The sequence below is a fragment of the Heterodontus francisci genome, chromosome 37 (genome assembly GCF_036365525.1).
Source record: "Heterodontus francisci isolate sHetFra1 chromosome 37, sHetFra1.hap1, whole genome shotgun sequence".
Taxonomy (NCBI): Eukaryota; Metazoa; Chordata; class Chondrichthyes; order Heterodontiformes; family Heterodontidae; genus Heterodontus; species Heterodontus francisci.
The window spans coordinates 760,108-777,850 of NC_090407.1; the positions used below are offsets into that span (position 1 = coordinate 760,108).

Here is a 17,743-nt window from a genome sequence, read left to right on the forward strand (position 1 = left end):
AAGGAAATTGGATGGGCACTTGAAGGAAATAAACTTGCAGGGCTACAGGGATAGAGCAGAGGAACGGGACTGATTGGGTTGCTCTACAGAAAGCCAGCATGAACTTGATGGGCTAAATAGCCTCCTTCTGTGCTGTAAATGACTCTAATTCCACAGCTGAATTTAAATGATAGGCAGCCTTGAAGATCCCACAGAGTTTATTTGATGAACAAGTGGGCTGTGTCACTTTCCTCTATTGTGATGAATTGTCACTGGGTGATTGAAATGCTATGTACATGTTATTTACCTGGTGAATACTGCTAGACCTGGAGTCTGTGCTTTGCTAAGTAGTTCTCAGTTTCCCATTTTGCACTAATGTTACATAATGGGACCGGAAGTGCTTGTGGCTGTAAAATCATTCTCTGTAATGATCTTACCAGTACATAAATGATCAGAAAACCAATATGTGCATTTTATTTTTGCTATTTGATTGCAGGTTCTGGAAGAAGATACCAGCTGAATGCAATTTACACCAGTAAGGCATGTAATATCATTAGCAAGTACACAGCTTTTGTACCTATGTATCTTGACAACAACGGATATCTGCCAAACATTATAGCATATTCAAATACAGGTACTGTCGTGGTGTGAGCTACTTTGACTTAATTTCAACAGAATCTTCAATCTTGGGCAATATTAATATAAAATATGCCATTCTGTATCCTTCGTGTAACAAGTTCAGTTCTTTCCTCTGAGGGTGATTGAATGGTAATATAGTCAGGTGGACATTTCCACTCCTGTACTTTCTTATATTCCCATTTCAGTATTTTGCATTTTATGATCCCTGGAAACACTTCATTATTGGCAACAAACACACTCAAACCCTAACAAGATGAGCCCTGAGTGGGGGGCGGGGAGTGGGGTAGTGGGGGGAGTGGGGGGAGTGGGGTGGGGGGAGTGGGGGGGGGTGGGGTGGGGGGAGTGGGGGGGGAGGGGGCAGGTGTGGGGGGGCGGGGGGGGGAGGGATGGGGGAGGTGTGGGGGGGGATGTGTGGGGAGGGGGGGAGGGAGTGGGGGGGTTGGTGTGGGGGGGGAGGTGTGGGGGGGAGGGAGTGGGGGGGTTGGTGTGGGGGGGGAGGTGTGGGGGGGAGGGATGGGGGGGGATGAGGGGGGGAGGTGATGTGTGGGGGGGGATGTGTGGGGAGGGGGGGAGGTGTGGGGGGGAGTGGGGTGGGGTGGGGTGGGGGCCCCTCCTTAGTGGGCAATTTGTGGCCCACGGAGGACCCCCACCGGGAACCAATTCACCACTCTCCTGGGGCCTTCCAGACTGACCGCAGCATCCCCGCCTCACCTTTCCTCCGGGATTCCATCGCTGGACCTGGGTCCAAGGCCTCTGCAGTACCGGCAGTGGCCACCGCTCCCGGTGACGCTGCCGATACTGCTGAGCTGCCAGTTCTGTGATTGGCTGGCAGCTCTTGGAGGCGGGATCCACTTCCCTTTAAAGTGACGGAGATCCCGCCTCCTAAAACTCCAGTGGGGAATAAAGGGCCTTGTCGGCCCAGTGCCTGGAGCCCTTTCTCCAGCACAAAATCCAGCTCGGTTTGTTTATCTTGGGTGGCAGAATGGAATGAAATTCTGTTCCTGTTGAAAGCTGTCCACAGCTCTTTTAGTGAAGTTTAAGGGCTTTTTTGGCTGTGCTGACTGAGAGGTTGGGAAGTAACAGACAGAATAATATTTTAGTAATCCATCAGAAATAAATAATATTCAACCTAACCTCAATGTTCCTGAAGAAATGTTATAGCTGAGCAAAGATTTAATAATTATCCATGATGCATATCCTGGAATTATTAAGAAAGTCACAGGTATTAGAATAGATTCATTTCAATAAAATTGTTACTTTGTTTATCTCTGGATATGCAACATATTCAGTGTTGTTACTGAATTGTTAAATACCAGTGTTACAGGTTATTATTTTCTTTCTCTTTTATCATTAATAATAGATCCAAGTGCACCATCCAACAACCTCTTCCTCCTCTTTATATCTTCACTGTGTTCAAGACTCATCTCATCTTCTTCTTTTATGTTAACTCGTCTCCCAGGATTTCAAAAGTGTGGAACTCCTTACCTCTCAGTCTACCTTACATCCTACAGAGTGTTGAAACTTAGATTTTGAGATCCAAGATTAACAGCTTTTTAGTTTATGTCATCTTCTGTCCCGCTCCATTCTACATTCACCATTTAATGGTGTCTGTACTGAGTTTTGTTCGGTCAATGAACCTCAAGTGTTGGTACCCTTGGTATCTTCAGTGCAGTACAGTAAATCCTGTGTATGTGTCAACTTGATGACAATATAACATCTATATCTAATGGCCACCCAGCCTCATAAATGACAATAGAGCTGTAAAATCAGTAGTGCACCTTTAAAAACCTGACAGGATTGGGTCCTAACCAAAATTATGCCCCTCACCCCCTGGCTCCCCATTGTATTGCTTCTGTGTTTTTCAGGTCTAGGAACAAAGAACAAAGAACAGTACAGCACAGGAACAGGCTATTCGGCCCTCCAAGCCTGCGCCGATCTTGATGCCTGCCTAAACTAACACCTTCTGCACTTCCGGGGCCCATATTCCTCTATTCCCTTCCTATTCATATATTTGTCAAGATGTCTCTTAAACGTCGCTATCGTATCTGCTTCCACCACCTCCCCTGGCAGCAAGTTCCAGGCACTCACCACCCTCTGTGTAAAAAACTTGCCTCGCACATCCCCTCTAAACCTTGCCCCTCGCACCTTAAACCTATGTCCCCTAGTAACTGACTCTTCCACCCTGGGAAAAAGCTTCTGACTATCCACTCTGTCCATGCCGCTCATAACTTTGTAAACCTCTATCATGTCGCCCCTCCACCTCCGTCGTTCCAGTGAAAACAATCCGAGCTTTTCCAACCTATCCTCATAGCTAATGCCCTCCAGACCAGGCAACATCCTGGTAAACCTCCTCTGTACCCTCTCCAACCTTGAGCTTAATGTTCTCTGTGAGTGTGCAGTGCAGTTATACTGTGCAAAAGGGTATCAGGTAAATGCAGGCAGAGGGGAGAAAAGAACAGAATGGAATGGGTTGCAACTCAAACTGGAAGTGGTCAAAATTGAGATAAATCCTGAAGTTTTTGACGAAGAATTGCCCACTTTTGATTATCCTGCTCTGGACTTCAGTGCAGTATTCACCTTTAGTTACAGAATGACCCTTTCACATTCCAGAATGTTTGCAAGCTGCAGTAATATTCGATAGTTTAACCTAACACAGGTTTCCTTTCCACATGGAAGTGAATATTTTTTAACTGGATTTCAAATGGATTACTTTCTCTTTAAACGTGAGGTTTTTTGAAACATGCTATAATTTTGGTGACACTGACTTTACTCATTTTGTTTAAAATCTTTCAGCAGGTGTTGGATCAAAGTGGAACAGTCAAAGGTCACACTCGGGAAGTCGGAAGCACAGGGGTTACTCTGTGGGTCTCGGCCGTTCTCAATCTGAATATGGATCTGATGGGGCTGATGATGGTTTTTCCACTCTATGTAAGGCACTGAAATGTTCATATTCTACCTATGGTACAATCATAGAATTAATTAAAAACCACTTTACCTGCCTTCACAGCCAGGACTTCATTTGAATTAAGAAGGAATGTGAGCCTTTGAACCTTGGCATTTCTGTTGAAATACTCAAAGTAGAAACTAATTTTTGCTTTTCCTTAAACCTCTGCCTTCAGACTTTGTGCTCAATAGCTGAATTTGTAAACCCTGCATGTGCAGCAGCTTTGCTCCTTCGAGCTTTTTATCGCAGTATTGCTTCAATCAACAATCTGCTGGAATTGCTGGTGCTCTGGGTTCATCTGTTCACTTTGAGACAAATTCAAGAAGAGCGATTGCAATCACAGTAAACAAGTTTTATGTTCTGATTACAACCCTTATCAAACAACCGGGAAAGGTCCATGCAAAACCACATTGCAGTGCTGGGAGGTCATTCAGGTTCCCACCTGTATCAGTATCATTTTGAAAAAATTCATTCTCAGGATGTGAGAGTGGCTGGCAAGGCCAGAATTTATTACCCTTGAGAAGGTGTTGGTAACTTGCCCTCCTGGAAGGCTGCAGTCTAGAAGGTGAAGGTACATCCATACTGCTGTTAACATTATGGTGCTGAAATACAAAATGATGTCCCCTGGGTCCAGCTCCCTCTCTAACAGATTTTCCGCTTTGGATACTGTTGGGGGAGATAGCTTCTCAGGGGAATGCAGCAAGAGCCAAGTCTGTGGCACCACGGGTGGCTCAGCTGCACAGGAGGGGAAGAAAAGGAGTGGGAGAGCTATAGTGATAGGGGATTCTATCATAAGGGGTACAGATAGGTGTTTCTGTGGCAGCAAACATGACTCCAGGATGGTATGTTGCCTCCCTGGTGCTAGCGTCAAAGATGTCATGGAGCTGCTGCAGGACATTCTGAAGGTGAACAGTCAGACAGTGGTACCAACAACATAGGTAGAAAGAGGGATGAGGTCCTGCAACAAGAATTTAGGGAGCTAGGTAGCAGATTAAAAAGCAGGACCTCAAAGGTTGTAATCTCTGGATTACTCCCGGTGCCATGTGCTAGCGTGTATAGGAATAGGAGGATAGAGCAGATGAATGCGTGGCTGAGGAGATGGTGCAGGAGGGAGGGCTTTAGTTTCCTGGATCACTGGGTCTGTTTCTGGCAAAGGTGGGACCTGTACAAGTTGGACGGGTTGCACCCGAACCAGAACGGGATCAACATCCTTGCTGGGAGGTTTGCTAGTGCTGTTGGCGGGGGTTTAAACTAATTTGTCAGGGGGATGGGATACAGAGTGGAGGTACAGTAGAGGGTGATGCGCAGTCAAATATAGAACAAAAACTGAGTCAGTCTGGAAGGCAGAGCAAATACAGACCTGTTAAGGCACAAGTGAATAATGCAAGGCTGGATTGCATCTATTTTACTGCAAGGAGTCTTACTAGTAAATCAGATGAATTGAGGGCGTTGATTAACACACGGAAATATGATCTTATTGCTATCACAGAGACATGGTTGAGGGAGGGGCAGGACTGGCTGCTCAATATTCCAGGGTATAGAATCGTCAGGCATGACAGGGGAGGAGGTAAAAGAGGAGGTGGCATTGCACTGTTGATCAAGGAGTCAATTACTGCAGTAAGGTGGGATGATATCTTAGAAGGTTCCTCAAATGAGGCCATATGGGTATAACTGAAAAACAAAAAGGGGGCAATCACTTGGCAGGGAGTGTACTACAGGACTCCAAACAGTCAGGGAGAGATAGAGGAGCAGATATGTGGGCAAATCTCAGAGAGGTGTAAAAATAATAGGGTAATAATAGTAGGGGATTTCAACTTCCCCAATATCAATTGAGATAGTCTTAGTGCAAAAGGCTTAAATGGGGCGGAATTCTTAAAATGCATACAGGAGAGCTTTTTGAGCCAGTACCTAGAAAGTCCTACAAGAGAAGGGACTGTACTGGACCTAATCCTAGGGAATGAAGCGGGACAAGTGGTAGAAGTATCAGTTGGGGTGCATTTTAGGGATAGTGATCTGTAAGATTTAAGGTAGTTATGGAAAAGGACAAAGATGGACAGGAAATAAAAGTACTGAATTGGAGGAAGGCCGATTTCAATATGATAAAACAGGATCTGGCCAAAGTGGACTGGGAGCAGCTACTCGTAGGAAAGTCTACATCAGACCAGTGGAAGTCATTCAAAGAGGAACTAGTGAGAATCCAGAGCCAACATGTTCCTGTAAAGGTGAAGGGTAGGACCAACAAGTCCAGGGAACCCTGGATGTCAAGGGATATAGAGAATTGCGTAAGGAAAAAAAAGGAGGCTTATGGCAGATTCAGAGCACTGACAACAGCGGAGGCACTAGAGGAGTATAGAAAGTGTAGGGGGAGTACTTAAAAAAGTAATTAGGAGAGTGAAGAGGGGACATGAAAAAACACTGGCGGGCAAGATAAAGTAAAATCCCAAGGCGTTTTATAAGTATATTAAGGGCAAGAGGATAACCAGGGAAAGAGTAGGGCCCATTGAGGACCAAAGTGGCAATCTGTGTATGATTAGATTAGATTAGATTAGAGATACAGCACTGAAACAGGCCCTTCGGCCCACCGAGTCTGTGCCGAACATCAACCACCCATTTATACTAATCCTACACTAATCCCATATTCCTACCAAACATCCCCACCTGTCTCTATATTTCCCTACCACCTACCTATACCAGTGACAATTTTTATAATGGCCAATTTACCTATCAACCTGCAAGTCTTTTGGCTAATGGGAGGAAACCGGAGCACCCGGAGAAAACCCACACAGACACAGGGAGAACTTGCAAACTCCACACAGGCAGTACCCGGAATCGAACCCGGGTCCCTGGAGCTGTGAGGCTGCGGTGCTAACAACTGCGCCACTGAGCCGGGGGACATAGGTGAGGTTTTAAATGATTGCTTTTCATCTGTGTTCACTATGTAGAAGGACGATGTCGGTGTAGAGATCAGGGAGGGGGATTGTGATATACCTGAACATATTAGCATTGAAAAGGAGGAAGTATTAGCTGTTTAAGTGGGCTTAAAAGTGGATAAATCCCCAGGCCCAGATGAGATGTATCCCAGGCTGTTTTGTGAGGCAAGGGAGGAGATAGCTGAGCTCTTGACACAAATTTTCAAATCCTCTCTGGCCACAAGAGAGGTACCTGAGGACTGGAGGACAGTGAATGTGGTACCATTATTCAAGAAGGGTAGCAGGGATAAACCGGGTAATTACAGGCCGGTGAGTCTAACATCAGTGGTTGGGAAACTATTGGAAAAAATTCAGAGGGACAGGATTAATCTTCACTTGGAGAGGCAGGGATTAATCAGGGATAGTCAGCATGGTTTTGTCAGGGGGAGATCGTGTCTAATTAACTTGATTTAATTTTTTGAGGTGGTGACTAGATGTGTAGATGAGGGTAAAGCAGTTGATGTAGTCTACATGCATTTCAGTAAGGCTTTTGATAAGGTCCCGCATGGGAGATTGGTTAAGAAGGTAAGAGCCCATGGGATCCAGGGCAATTTGGCAAATTGGATCCAAAATTGGCTTAGTTGCAGGAGGCAGACGGTAATGGTCGAGGATTGTTTTTGCGAGTGGAAGCCTGTGACCAGTGGTGTACCACGGGGATCGGTGCTGGGACCCTTGCTGTTTGTAGTGTACATTAATGATTTAGAGGTGAATATAGGAGGTATGATCAGTAAGTTCGCAGACGACACAAAAATTGGCGGTGTTGTAAATAGTGAGGAGGAAAGCCTTAGATTGCAGGACAATATAGTTGGACTGGTAAGATGGACAGAGCAGTGGCAAATGGAATTTAATCCTGAGAAGTGTGAGGTGATGCATTTTGGGAGGACTAACAAGGCAAGGGAATATACAATGGATGGTAGGACCCTAGGAAGTACAGAGGGTCAGAGGGACCTTGGTGTACTTGTCCATAGATCACTGAAGGCAGCAGCACAGGTAGATAAGGTGATTAAGAAGGTATATGGGATACTTGCCTTTATTAACCGAGGCATAGAATATAAGAGCAGGGAGGTTATGATAGAGTTGTATAAAACGCTAGTTAGGCCACAGCGGGAGTACTGTGTACAGTTCTGGTCCCCACACTATAGGAAGGATGTGATTGCACTGGCGAGGGTGCAGAGGAGATTCACCAGGATGTTACCTGGGCTGGAGCATTTCAGCTATGAAGAGAGACTGGATAGGCTAGGGTTGTTTTCCTTAGAGCTGAGAAGGCTGAGGGGGACCTGATTGAGGTATACAAAATTATGAGGGGTGTAGATAGGTTAGATAGGAAGAAACTTTTTCCCATAGCAGAGGGGTCAATAACCAGGGGGTATAGATTTAAGGTAAGGGGCAGGAGGTTTAGAGGTGATTTGAGGAAACATTTTTTCACCCAGAGGATGGTTGGAATCTGGAACACACTGCCTGAAGTGGTGAAAGAGGCAGGAACCCTCACAACATTTAAGAAGTATTTAGATGTGCACTTGAAATGCCATAGCATACAAGACTACGGGCCAAGTGCTGGAATAAGGGATTAGAATAGATAGGTGCTGGATGTCTGGCACGGACACGATGGGCCGAAGGGCCTGTTTCTGTGCTGTATAACTCTATGACTCTATGACAAGAGCAGGTTAGAGGCTGGGAATTCTGCAGCCAGTGTGTCATCTCCTGACTCTTCAAAGCCTGTCCACATCTACAAGGCACGAGTCAGGAGTGTGATGGAACACTTGCTTGAATGAGTGCAGCTCCAAGAACACTCAGGACGCTCAATACCATCCAGGACAAAGCAGCCCGAGTTATACAGCACAGAAACAGGCCCTTCGGCCCATCGTGTCCGTGCCAGACATCCAGCACCTATCTATTCTAATCAGCACCCCTTCCACCACCTTAAACATTCACTCCCTCCACCACCATGCATCTACATGATGCACTGCAGCAACACACCAAGTCTCCTTCGACAGCACCTTCCAAACCTGCAACCTCTTCCACCTCAAAGGACAAGGGCAGCAGACACATGGAGACACAACCACCTGCAAGCTGCCCTCCAAGCCACACACCATCCTGACTTGGAAATATACTGTCATTCCTTCACTCTCATTGGATCAAAATCCTGGAACTTCCTCCCTAATAGCACTGTGGGTGGACCCACACCAGATGGACTGCAGCGGTTAATTAGAACAGGGGAGGTGGAGGGGTGACTTAATTGAGATGTACAAAATTATGAGGGGCCTAGATAGAGTAGATAGGAAGGACCTGTTTCCTTTAGCAGAGTGGTCAATTACCAGGGGGCACAGATTTAAGGTAATTGATAGAAGGATCAGAGGGGACATGAGGAAAAAGAATTTCACCCAGAGGGTGGTGGGTGTCTGGAATTCACTGCCCGGATCAGTGGTGGAGGCAGAAACCCTCAACTCATTTAAGAGGTACCTGGACCTGCACCTGAAGTGCTGTAACCTGCAAGGCTATGGACCAGGTACTGGAAGGTGGGATTAGATTGGGTGGCTAGGTTTTTCAGCCAGTATGGACACGATGGGCTGAATGGCCTCTTTCTGTGCTGTAACTTTTCTATGGTTCTATTCTTCTAAGAAGGCAGCTCATCATCATTTTCTCAAGGGCAGTTAGGGATGGGCAGCAAATGCTGGCCTTGCCAGTAACACCCACATCCCATGAAACATACAGAAAAAAAATTAATACAGAGAAGTGTGAGGGGTATGTACTTTGGCAGAAGGGGTCAGGAGAGGCAATATAGACTAAATGGCACTGTACTAAAGAGTGTGCAAGGACAGAGTGACCTGGGGGTTCATGTGCATAGATCTTTGAAGGTGGCAGGCCATATTGAGAGAGTAGTTAGCAAAGCATATGAGATCTTGGGCATCATAAATAGAGGTAGTGAGTATAAAAGCAGGGAAGTTATGCTGAACTTTTATAAAGCTCTGGCTAGGCCACAACTGGAGTACTGCATCCAGTTCTGGTCACCACACTTTGGGAAGGATGTGAGGGTCCTTGAGAGAGAGTGCAGAGGAGATTTACCAGAATGGTTCCAGGGATGAGGGAGTTTAGCTGCAAGGTTAAGTTGGAGATTAAGAGGGATATGATAGAAGTGCACAAGATTATGGCAGGTTTAGATAAGGTAAACAAAGAAAAGTTGTTCCCATTAACTGATGGTACAAGGACTAGAGGACACAGATTTAAGGTCTTGGGCAAGAGATGCTGGGGGATGTGAGGAAAAACATTTTTACGAAACGTGTGGTAATGACCTGGAATTTGCTGTCTACGAGAGTGGTGAAAGTGGAGATGATGATTTCAAAAGGAAAATTGGATGGTCACTTGAGAGAAATAAATATGCAGGGCTACAGCGATAGAGTGGAGGAATGGGACTGATTGGATTGCTCTGCACATAGCCGGTATGGACTAGATGGGCTGAATTTCCTCCTTCTGTGCCATAATGACTCTTTAACTCCATGACTCTATGAATAGTGCCCTCCATCTTAGAGGGCAGACGGGCCTCAGTTTAATGTCTCATCCAGAGATGAATTTTTGCAGAACAATACTTCCTTATATTTGTTCCAATTTAGAAAGTGCGCTTTATTTATAATCAGTTGGAGAGTTTAGTCGAGTTTTATAGCATAAATCGCCTGACACTGGGATCAGTTAGAATTAGTGGAAAAATAAGCAGTGACAGAACCTAATTTCAGAACTTCAATAATTATTTGCATGAAGTTATTCTGTGCCATCAGGTTGTAGTTTAGGAATTGTCAACACAAATATATCAGACATATATAAAGGGTAAAATAGTAGGTAGAATGACGTAGCAACTAGCAACTGATTTTTTTTCTGAACTCCAACATTACCCGTCTCTCATAATAAAAACTGTAAGTTCCAGTTTTCTGGCAGTAAAAAAAAAGTTGATGCTATTTTTATACCACAGACAGTTTCCTATTTCTTAGAGAAAATTAGAATCTCTAATTCGGACCGTCCTTCTATCCCTTTGCATTCAGTCGCTGTGCAATATCTTGTATCAGTGCCTGATTTTATTCCAAATTCCTGGTTATTAGGGAATTTAAAACATGTACTAATGCTTCCCTGACACTAGATGGGGTGTGACAACTGTTTCATGATTTTTTTTTGGCAATCCTGGCATTGGCGAACAGTCAGTTTGGCGCTTTGCCGTCTACACTTGCTGTAAGGTCCGCAAACATTTGGGAAGTTAATGTTAAAACTGTTGCAACAACTCAAATAGTTGGATAATTAACTTGTTGGAAGCTTGCCAAAAGTTTTCAGGGATGCAAATTAGCAATGCCAAGAATATACCAAAATACTCCAGGAATACAAACAAAGAACAAAGATAATTACAGCACAGGAACAGGCCCTTCGGCCCTCCAAGCCTGCGCCGATCCAGATCCTCTCTCTAAACATGTCGCCTATTTTCTAAGGTTCTGTATCTCTTTTCTTCCTGCCCATTCATGTATCTGTCTAGATACATCTTAAAAGACTCCATCGTGCCCGCATCTACCACCTCCGCTGGCAATGCGTTCCAGGTGCCCACCACCCTCTGCGTAAAGAACTTTCCACGCATATCCCCCCTAAACTTTTCCCCTTTCACTTTGAACTCGTGTCCTCTAGTAATTGAAACCCCCACTCTGGGAAAAAGCCTCTTGCTATCCACCCTGTCTATACCTCTCATGATTTTGTACACCTCAATCAGGTCCCCCCTCAACCTCCGTCTTTCTAATGAAAATAATCCTAATCTACTCAACCTCTCTTCATAGCTAGCGCCCTCCATACCAGGCAACATCCTGGTGAACCTCCTCTGCACCCTCTCCAAAGCATCCACATCCTTTTGATAATGTGGCGACCAGAACTGTACGCAGTATTCCAAATGTGGCCGAATCAAAGTCCTATACAACTGTAACATGACCTGCCAACTCTTGTACTCAATGCCCCGTCCGATGAAGGAAAGCATGCCGTATGCCTTCTTGACCACTCTATTTACCTGCGTTGCCACCTTCAGGGAACAGTGGACCTGAACACCCAAATCTCTCTGGACATCAATTTTCCCCAGGACTTTTCCATTTACTGTATAGTTCACTCTTGAATTGGATCTTCCAAAATGCATCACCTCGCATTTGCCCTGATTGAACTCCATCTGCCATTTCTCTGCCCAACTCTCCAATCTATCTATATTCTGCTGTATTCTCTGACAGTCCCCTTCACTATCTGCTACTCCACCAATCTTAGTGTCGTCTGCAAACTTGCTAATCAGTCCACCTATACTTTCCTCCAAATCATTAATGTATATCACAAACAACAGTGGTCCCAGCACGGATCCCTGTGGAACACCACTGGTCACACGTCTCCATTTTGAGAAACTCCCTTCTACTGCTACTCTCTGTCTCCTGTTGCCCAGCCAGTTCTTTATCCATCTAGCTAGTACACCTTGGACCCCAAGCGCCTTCACTTTCTCCATCAGCCTGCCATGGGGAACCTTATCAAACGCCTTACTGAAGTCCATGTATATGACATCGACAGCCCTTCCCTCATCAATCAACTTTGTCACTTCCTCAAAGAATTCTATTAAGTTGGTAAGACATGACCTTCCCTGCACAAAACCATGTTGCCTATCACTGATGAGCCCATTTCCTTCCAAATGGGAATAGATCCTATCCCTCAGTATCTTCTCCAGCAGCTTCCCTACCACTGACGTCAGGCTCACTGGTCTATAATTACCTGGATTATCCCTGCTACCCTTCTTAAACAAGGGGACAACATTAGCAATTTTCCAGTCCTCCGGGACCTCACCCGTGTTTAAGGATGCTGCAAAGATATCTGTTAAGGCCCCAGCTATTTCCTCTCTTGCTTCCCTCAGTAACCTGGGATAGATCCCATCTGGACCTGGGGACTTGTCCACCTTAATGCCCTTTAGAATACCCAACACTTCCTCCCTCCTTATGCCGACTTGACCTAGAGTAATCAAACATCTGTTCCTAACCTCAACATCCGTCATGTCCCTCTCCTCGGTGAATACCGATGCAAAGTACTCGTTTAGAATCTCACCCATTTTCTCTGAGTCCAAGCATAACATTCCTCCTTTGTCCTTCAGTGGGCCAATCCTTTCTCGAGTTACCCTCTTTCTCCTTATATATGAATAAAAGGCTTTGGGATTTTCCTTAACCCTGTTTGCTAAAGATATTTCATGACCCCTTTTAGCCCTCTTAATTCCTCGTTTCAGATTGGTCCTACATTCCCGATATTCTTTCAAAGCTTCGTCTTTCATCAGCCGCCTAGACCTTATGTATGCTTCCTTTTTCCTCTTAGCTAGTCTCACAATTTCACCTGTCATCCATGGTTCCCTAATCTTGCCATTTCTATCCCTCATTTTCACAGGAACATGTCTCTCCTGCACGCTAATCAACCTCTCTTTAAAAGCCTCCCACATATCACATGTGGATTTACCTTCAAACAGCTGCTCCCAATCTACATTTCCCAGCTCCTGCCGAATTTTGGTATAGTTGGCCTTCCCCCAATTTAGCACTCTTCCTTTAGGACCACTCTCGTCTTTGTCCATGAGTATTTTAAAGCTTACGGAATTGTGATCACTATTCCCAAAGTAGTCCCCTACTGAAACTTCAACAACCTGGCCGGGCTCATTCCCCAACACCAGGTCCAGTATGGCCCCTTCCCGAGTTGGACTATTTACATACTGCTCCAGAAAACCCTCCTGGATGCTCCTTACAAATTCTGCTCCATCTGGACCTCTAACACTAAGCGAATCCCAGTCAATGTTGGGAAAATTAAAATCTCCTATCACCACCACCCTGTTGCTCCTACATCTTTCCATAATCTGTTTACATATTTGTACCTCTATCTCACGCTCGCTGTTGGGAGGCCTGTAGTGCAGCCCCAACATTGTTACCGCACCCTTCCTATTTCTGAGTTCTGTCCATATTGCCTCACTGCTCGAGTCCTCCATAGTGCCCTCCTTCAGCACAGCTGTGATATCCTCTTTCACCAGTAATGCAACTCCTCCACCCCTTTTACCTCCCTCTCTATCCCGCCTGAAGCATCGATATCCTGGGATATTTAGTTGCCAATCATGCCCTTCCCTCAACCAAGTCTCAGTAATAGCAATAACATCATACTCCCAGGTACTAATCCAAGCTCTAAGTTCATCTGCCTTACCTACTACACTTCTTGCATTAAAACAAATGCACCTCAGACCACCAGTCCCTTTATATTCATCATCTGCTCCCTGCCTGCTCTTCCCCTTAGTCACACTGACTTCATTATCTAGTTCCTTACAGGCTTTTGTTACTACCTCCTTACTGTCAACTGACCTCAATTGGTTCCCATCCCCCTGCCACATTAGTTTAAACCCTCCCCAACAGCGTTAGCAAAAGCACCTCCAAGGACATTGGTTCCAGTCCGGCCCAGGTGTAGACCGTCCAATTTGTAATAGTCCCACCTCCCCCAGAACCGGTCCCAATGTCCCAAAAATCTGAACCCCTCCTTCCTGCACCATCTCTCAAGCCACGCATTCATCCTGACTATTCTTTCATTTTTACTCTGACTATCACGTGGCACTGGTAGTAATCCTGAGATTACTACCTTTGAGGTCCTACTTTTTAACTTGGCTCCTAACTCCCTAAACTCTGCTTGTAGGACCTCATCCCGTTTTTTACCTATATCATTAGTGCCTATGTGCACAATGACAACTGGCTGTTCACCCTCCCCCTTTAGAATGTTCTGCAGCCGATCTGAGACATCCCTGACCCGTGCACCTGGGAGGCAACATACCATTCGGGAGCCTCGTTTTCGACCACAGAACCGCCTATCTACTCCCCTTACAATCGAATCCCCTACGACTATAGCCCTTCCACTCTTTTTCCCGCCCTTCTGAACAGCAGAGCCAGCCACGGTGCCATGGACCTGGCTACTGCTGCCTTCCCCTGGTGAGCCATCTCCCTCAACAGTATCCAAAACGGTATACTTGTTTTGGAGGGAGATGACCGCAGGGGACTCCTGCGCTGCCTTCCTGCTCTTTCTCTGCCTTTGGGTCACCCATTCCCTTTCTCCCTCAGCAATCCTAATCTGCGGTGTGACCAATTCACTAAATGTGCTATCCACGACCTCCTCAGCATCGCGCATGCTCCAAAGTGAGTCCATCCGCAGCTCGAGAGCCGTCATGCGGTCTAACAAGAGCTGCAGTTGGACACACTTCCTGCACGTGAAGGAGTCAGGGACATCAGCCATGTCCCTGAGCTCCCACATTGAGCAAGAGGAGCATGACACGGGTCTGAGATCTCCTGCCATTTTTAATCTTAAACTTAACTTAGTTAAATGAAAAAGGAACGAAAAGTTTTTACCAATCACAATAAAACCAGAGAAATCGAAAAAGCCTTACCTTATAAACACCCCACCGAGTCCTTTTTTTTTTGGTTAGAGGAGGAGGGCGGGTGGGAGACACGACAAGTGTGGTGTCTCGGGTTCAGAAACCGCCCAAATATATAGTGTTTTACTTACCCAGCAGCCCCCTGGCCTCCGCCGAAAAACAAAAGGAAATTAAATTTACTTTCAACCCGACCTTCCCAGCTGCTCACTCGCTCACACTCTGCTCCCGAAAAAGCTGCTGCAATGAAAGGAAAGTTATTTTAAACCGCCCAAATATATATTGTTTTACTTACCCAGCAGCCCCCTGGCCTCCGCCGAAAAACAAAAGGAAATTAAATTTACTTTCAAACCGACCTTCCCAGCTGCTCACTCGCTCACACTCTGCTCCCGAAAAAGCTGCTGCAATGAAAGGAAAGTTATTTTAAACCGCCCAAATATATAGTGTTTTACTTACCCAGCAGCCCCCTGGCCTCCGCCGAAAAACAAAAGGAAATTAAATTTACTTTCAAACCGACCTTCCCAGCTGCTCACTCGCTCACACTCTGCTCCCGAAAAAGCTGCTGCAATGAATAATTTTAATCTAATCCCCTGCTGGATGATCCTCTGCATGTCAAAAATTCACTAGGACTGTAGCAACCTCACTTATAGGTCTTCAGTGCAGTAGGAAGGTAGGTGGGTGTGGGTTTGGGTGGGGGGGTGTTTGCGGATGGGTGTGGATTTGGGTGGGGGGCTGTTTGAGGGTGGGTGTGGGTTTGGGTGGGGGGGGTGTTTGAGGGTGGGTACGGGATTGGGTGGGGGGCAGTGAGGGTGGTGTGGGTTTGGGTGGGGGTCAGTGAGGGTGGGTGTGGGTTTGGGTGGGGGTGTTTGAGGGTGGGTGTGGGTTTGGGTGAGGGGGTGTTTGAGGGTGGGTTTGGGTGGGGGGGGGTGTTTGAGGGTGGGTGTGGGTTTGGGTGGGGGTCAGTGAGGGTGGGTGTGGGTTTGGGTGGGGGTGTTTGAGGGTGGGTGTGGGTTTAGGTGGGGGAGTGTTTGAGGGTGGGTTTGGGTGTGGGGGGTGTTTGAGGGTGGGTGTGGGTTTGGGTGGGGGAGTGTTTGAGGGTGGGTGTGGGTTTGGGTGGGGGGCTGTTTGAGGGTGGGTGTGGGTTTGGGTGGGGGGCAGTGAGGGTGGGTGTGGGTTTGGGTGGGGGGCAGTGAGGGTGGGTGTGGGTTTGGGTGGGGGCAGTGAGGGTGGGTGTGGGTTTGAGTGGGGGGCAGTGAGGGTGGGTGTGGGTTTGGGTGGCGGGCAGTGAGGGTGGGTGTGGGTTTGAGTGGGGGGCAGTGAGGGTGGGTGTGGGTTTGGGTGGCGGGCAGTGAGGGTGGGTGTGGGTTTGGGTGGAGGGTGTTTGATGGTGGGTGTGGATGGTTCTGGTATGTGCAAATGTAGGAAAGCATGACTGGGTATATTTGATTTTAGCAGTTTGGAAATCCAGTCATACCTGGTGGGATTGTGTGGTCTCATGTGACTGCAGTTAGACATGATTTGTTCTCCAACAAACAGGGCAAGGTGTAGTGTACAATGAGATTGCCTGTTCACACAAACACACAGGCTAATTGTATAACAATCCTCTGCTTCATTTCAGTGGAGCTCTGATTCTGCTTTTGTACAACATCCAACCAGTAAATCAGTGCAGCAGTATGTTAACTTCAAGCCTAATAGACACTCCTTATTGGATCAATATCAGATTGCAAAAAATAAACTGCATACAGTTAATCTGAGCTTCCAGAAGAATGTGCTGCATTGACTGTGAGCTCTGGGCCAGCATTGCAGCAAATGGCCATCACTTTCACAACTTTACCTTTTTCAACCATTTGAAGAAATACAATATAAGAGAATTTGGATATCATCTTAATTACCTAAAACTGAGTGAGTGGCATACACACAAAAAGACAGCACTTTACATTTGTTGATGATTATAAAAGGTAGGTAGTTTACTGATTACCTCAGTCTTTGGAATTAATTTTCTGCACATACCAATAGCATTAAACTTTTCATAGTTACCCTATTGGGAGTTTGAAAAGTCTTTACATAATGTAATCTTGCAGTGGTTAAGCCATTTTGTCAGGGCATTGTCACCAATCCATCCTATTCCATTCCTGATCTATTGCGAACTGTCAAAATATTAAACAACAACATCAAGAACTACGAGTGGATAGAGTGGGAATTTTACATGGCATATGAAAAAGAAAGCTATTTATGAGTAATGTTGGCTTTTTGCCTTCTGCGACCTAAACATACTTACAGAATTGTGTAGTATAGCATTACAATGCTGGATATAATAGCAAAAGGCAATTAAAACATTTAATGAGCACCACGGATAACTAACCTCATGGTAAAGCCAAAGTAAACAATCTCCCACCCAAAGAAAAAGAGTTAATCAAGTTAATATAGTATGTTTTACAAATGTACAAACATGGTTGCATGTGGCTATCTGACACAAATCCAAGAATTGAGAGGACATCTGTTGGAACCGGAAAGTACCATCTCAGGGGAAGGATTAGATTGTAAGTGGAGCCAATAGAATACAGTCTGATGGAGAATAACAGAATGCAATTTCAGAGACCAGCCAATATGGAGATCATTGTTCGATAATGGATTTCCTAAAGAAATTACCCCAAACACAGACAAATAGCTGAGCTGCAGATTAGCAGTCTGTTATTGCTGAGTCTTGGCTGTGTTTTCAATAGTTTCAAAATAATTGGGAAAATGCTCAGTAATTCACAATTCACCGACAATAGCACAAAGATAAAGTCTGAA

At 45.7% G+C, this 17,743-nt stretch overlaps 1 protein-coding gene across 1 annotated transcript in view; it reads left to right on the forward strand.

Annotated features, from left to right (window-relative positions):
• vwa5b1 (von Willebrand factor A domain containing 5B1) overlaps positions 1 to 17,743 on the forward strand; it is a 318,959-nt gene that overhangs the window by 274,557 nt on the left and 26,659 nt on the right. The window contains exons 16-17 of the mRNA XM_068016745.1: positions 476 to 613; positions 3,412 to 3,546. Coding sequence (XP_067872846.1) covers positions 476 to 613; positions 3,412 to 3,546 — 273 coding nt within the window. The remainder of the gene's footprint in view (positions 1 to 475; positions 614 to 3,411; positions 3,547 to 17,743) is intronic.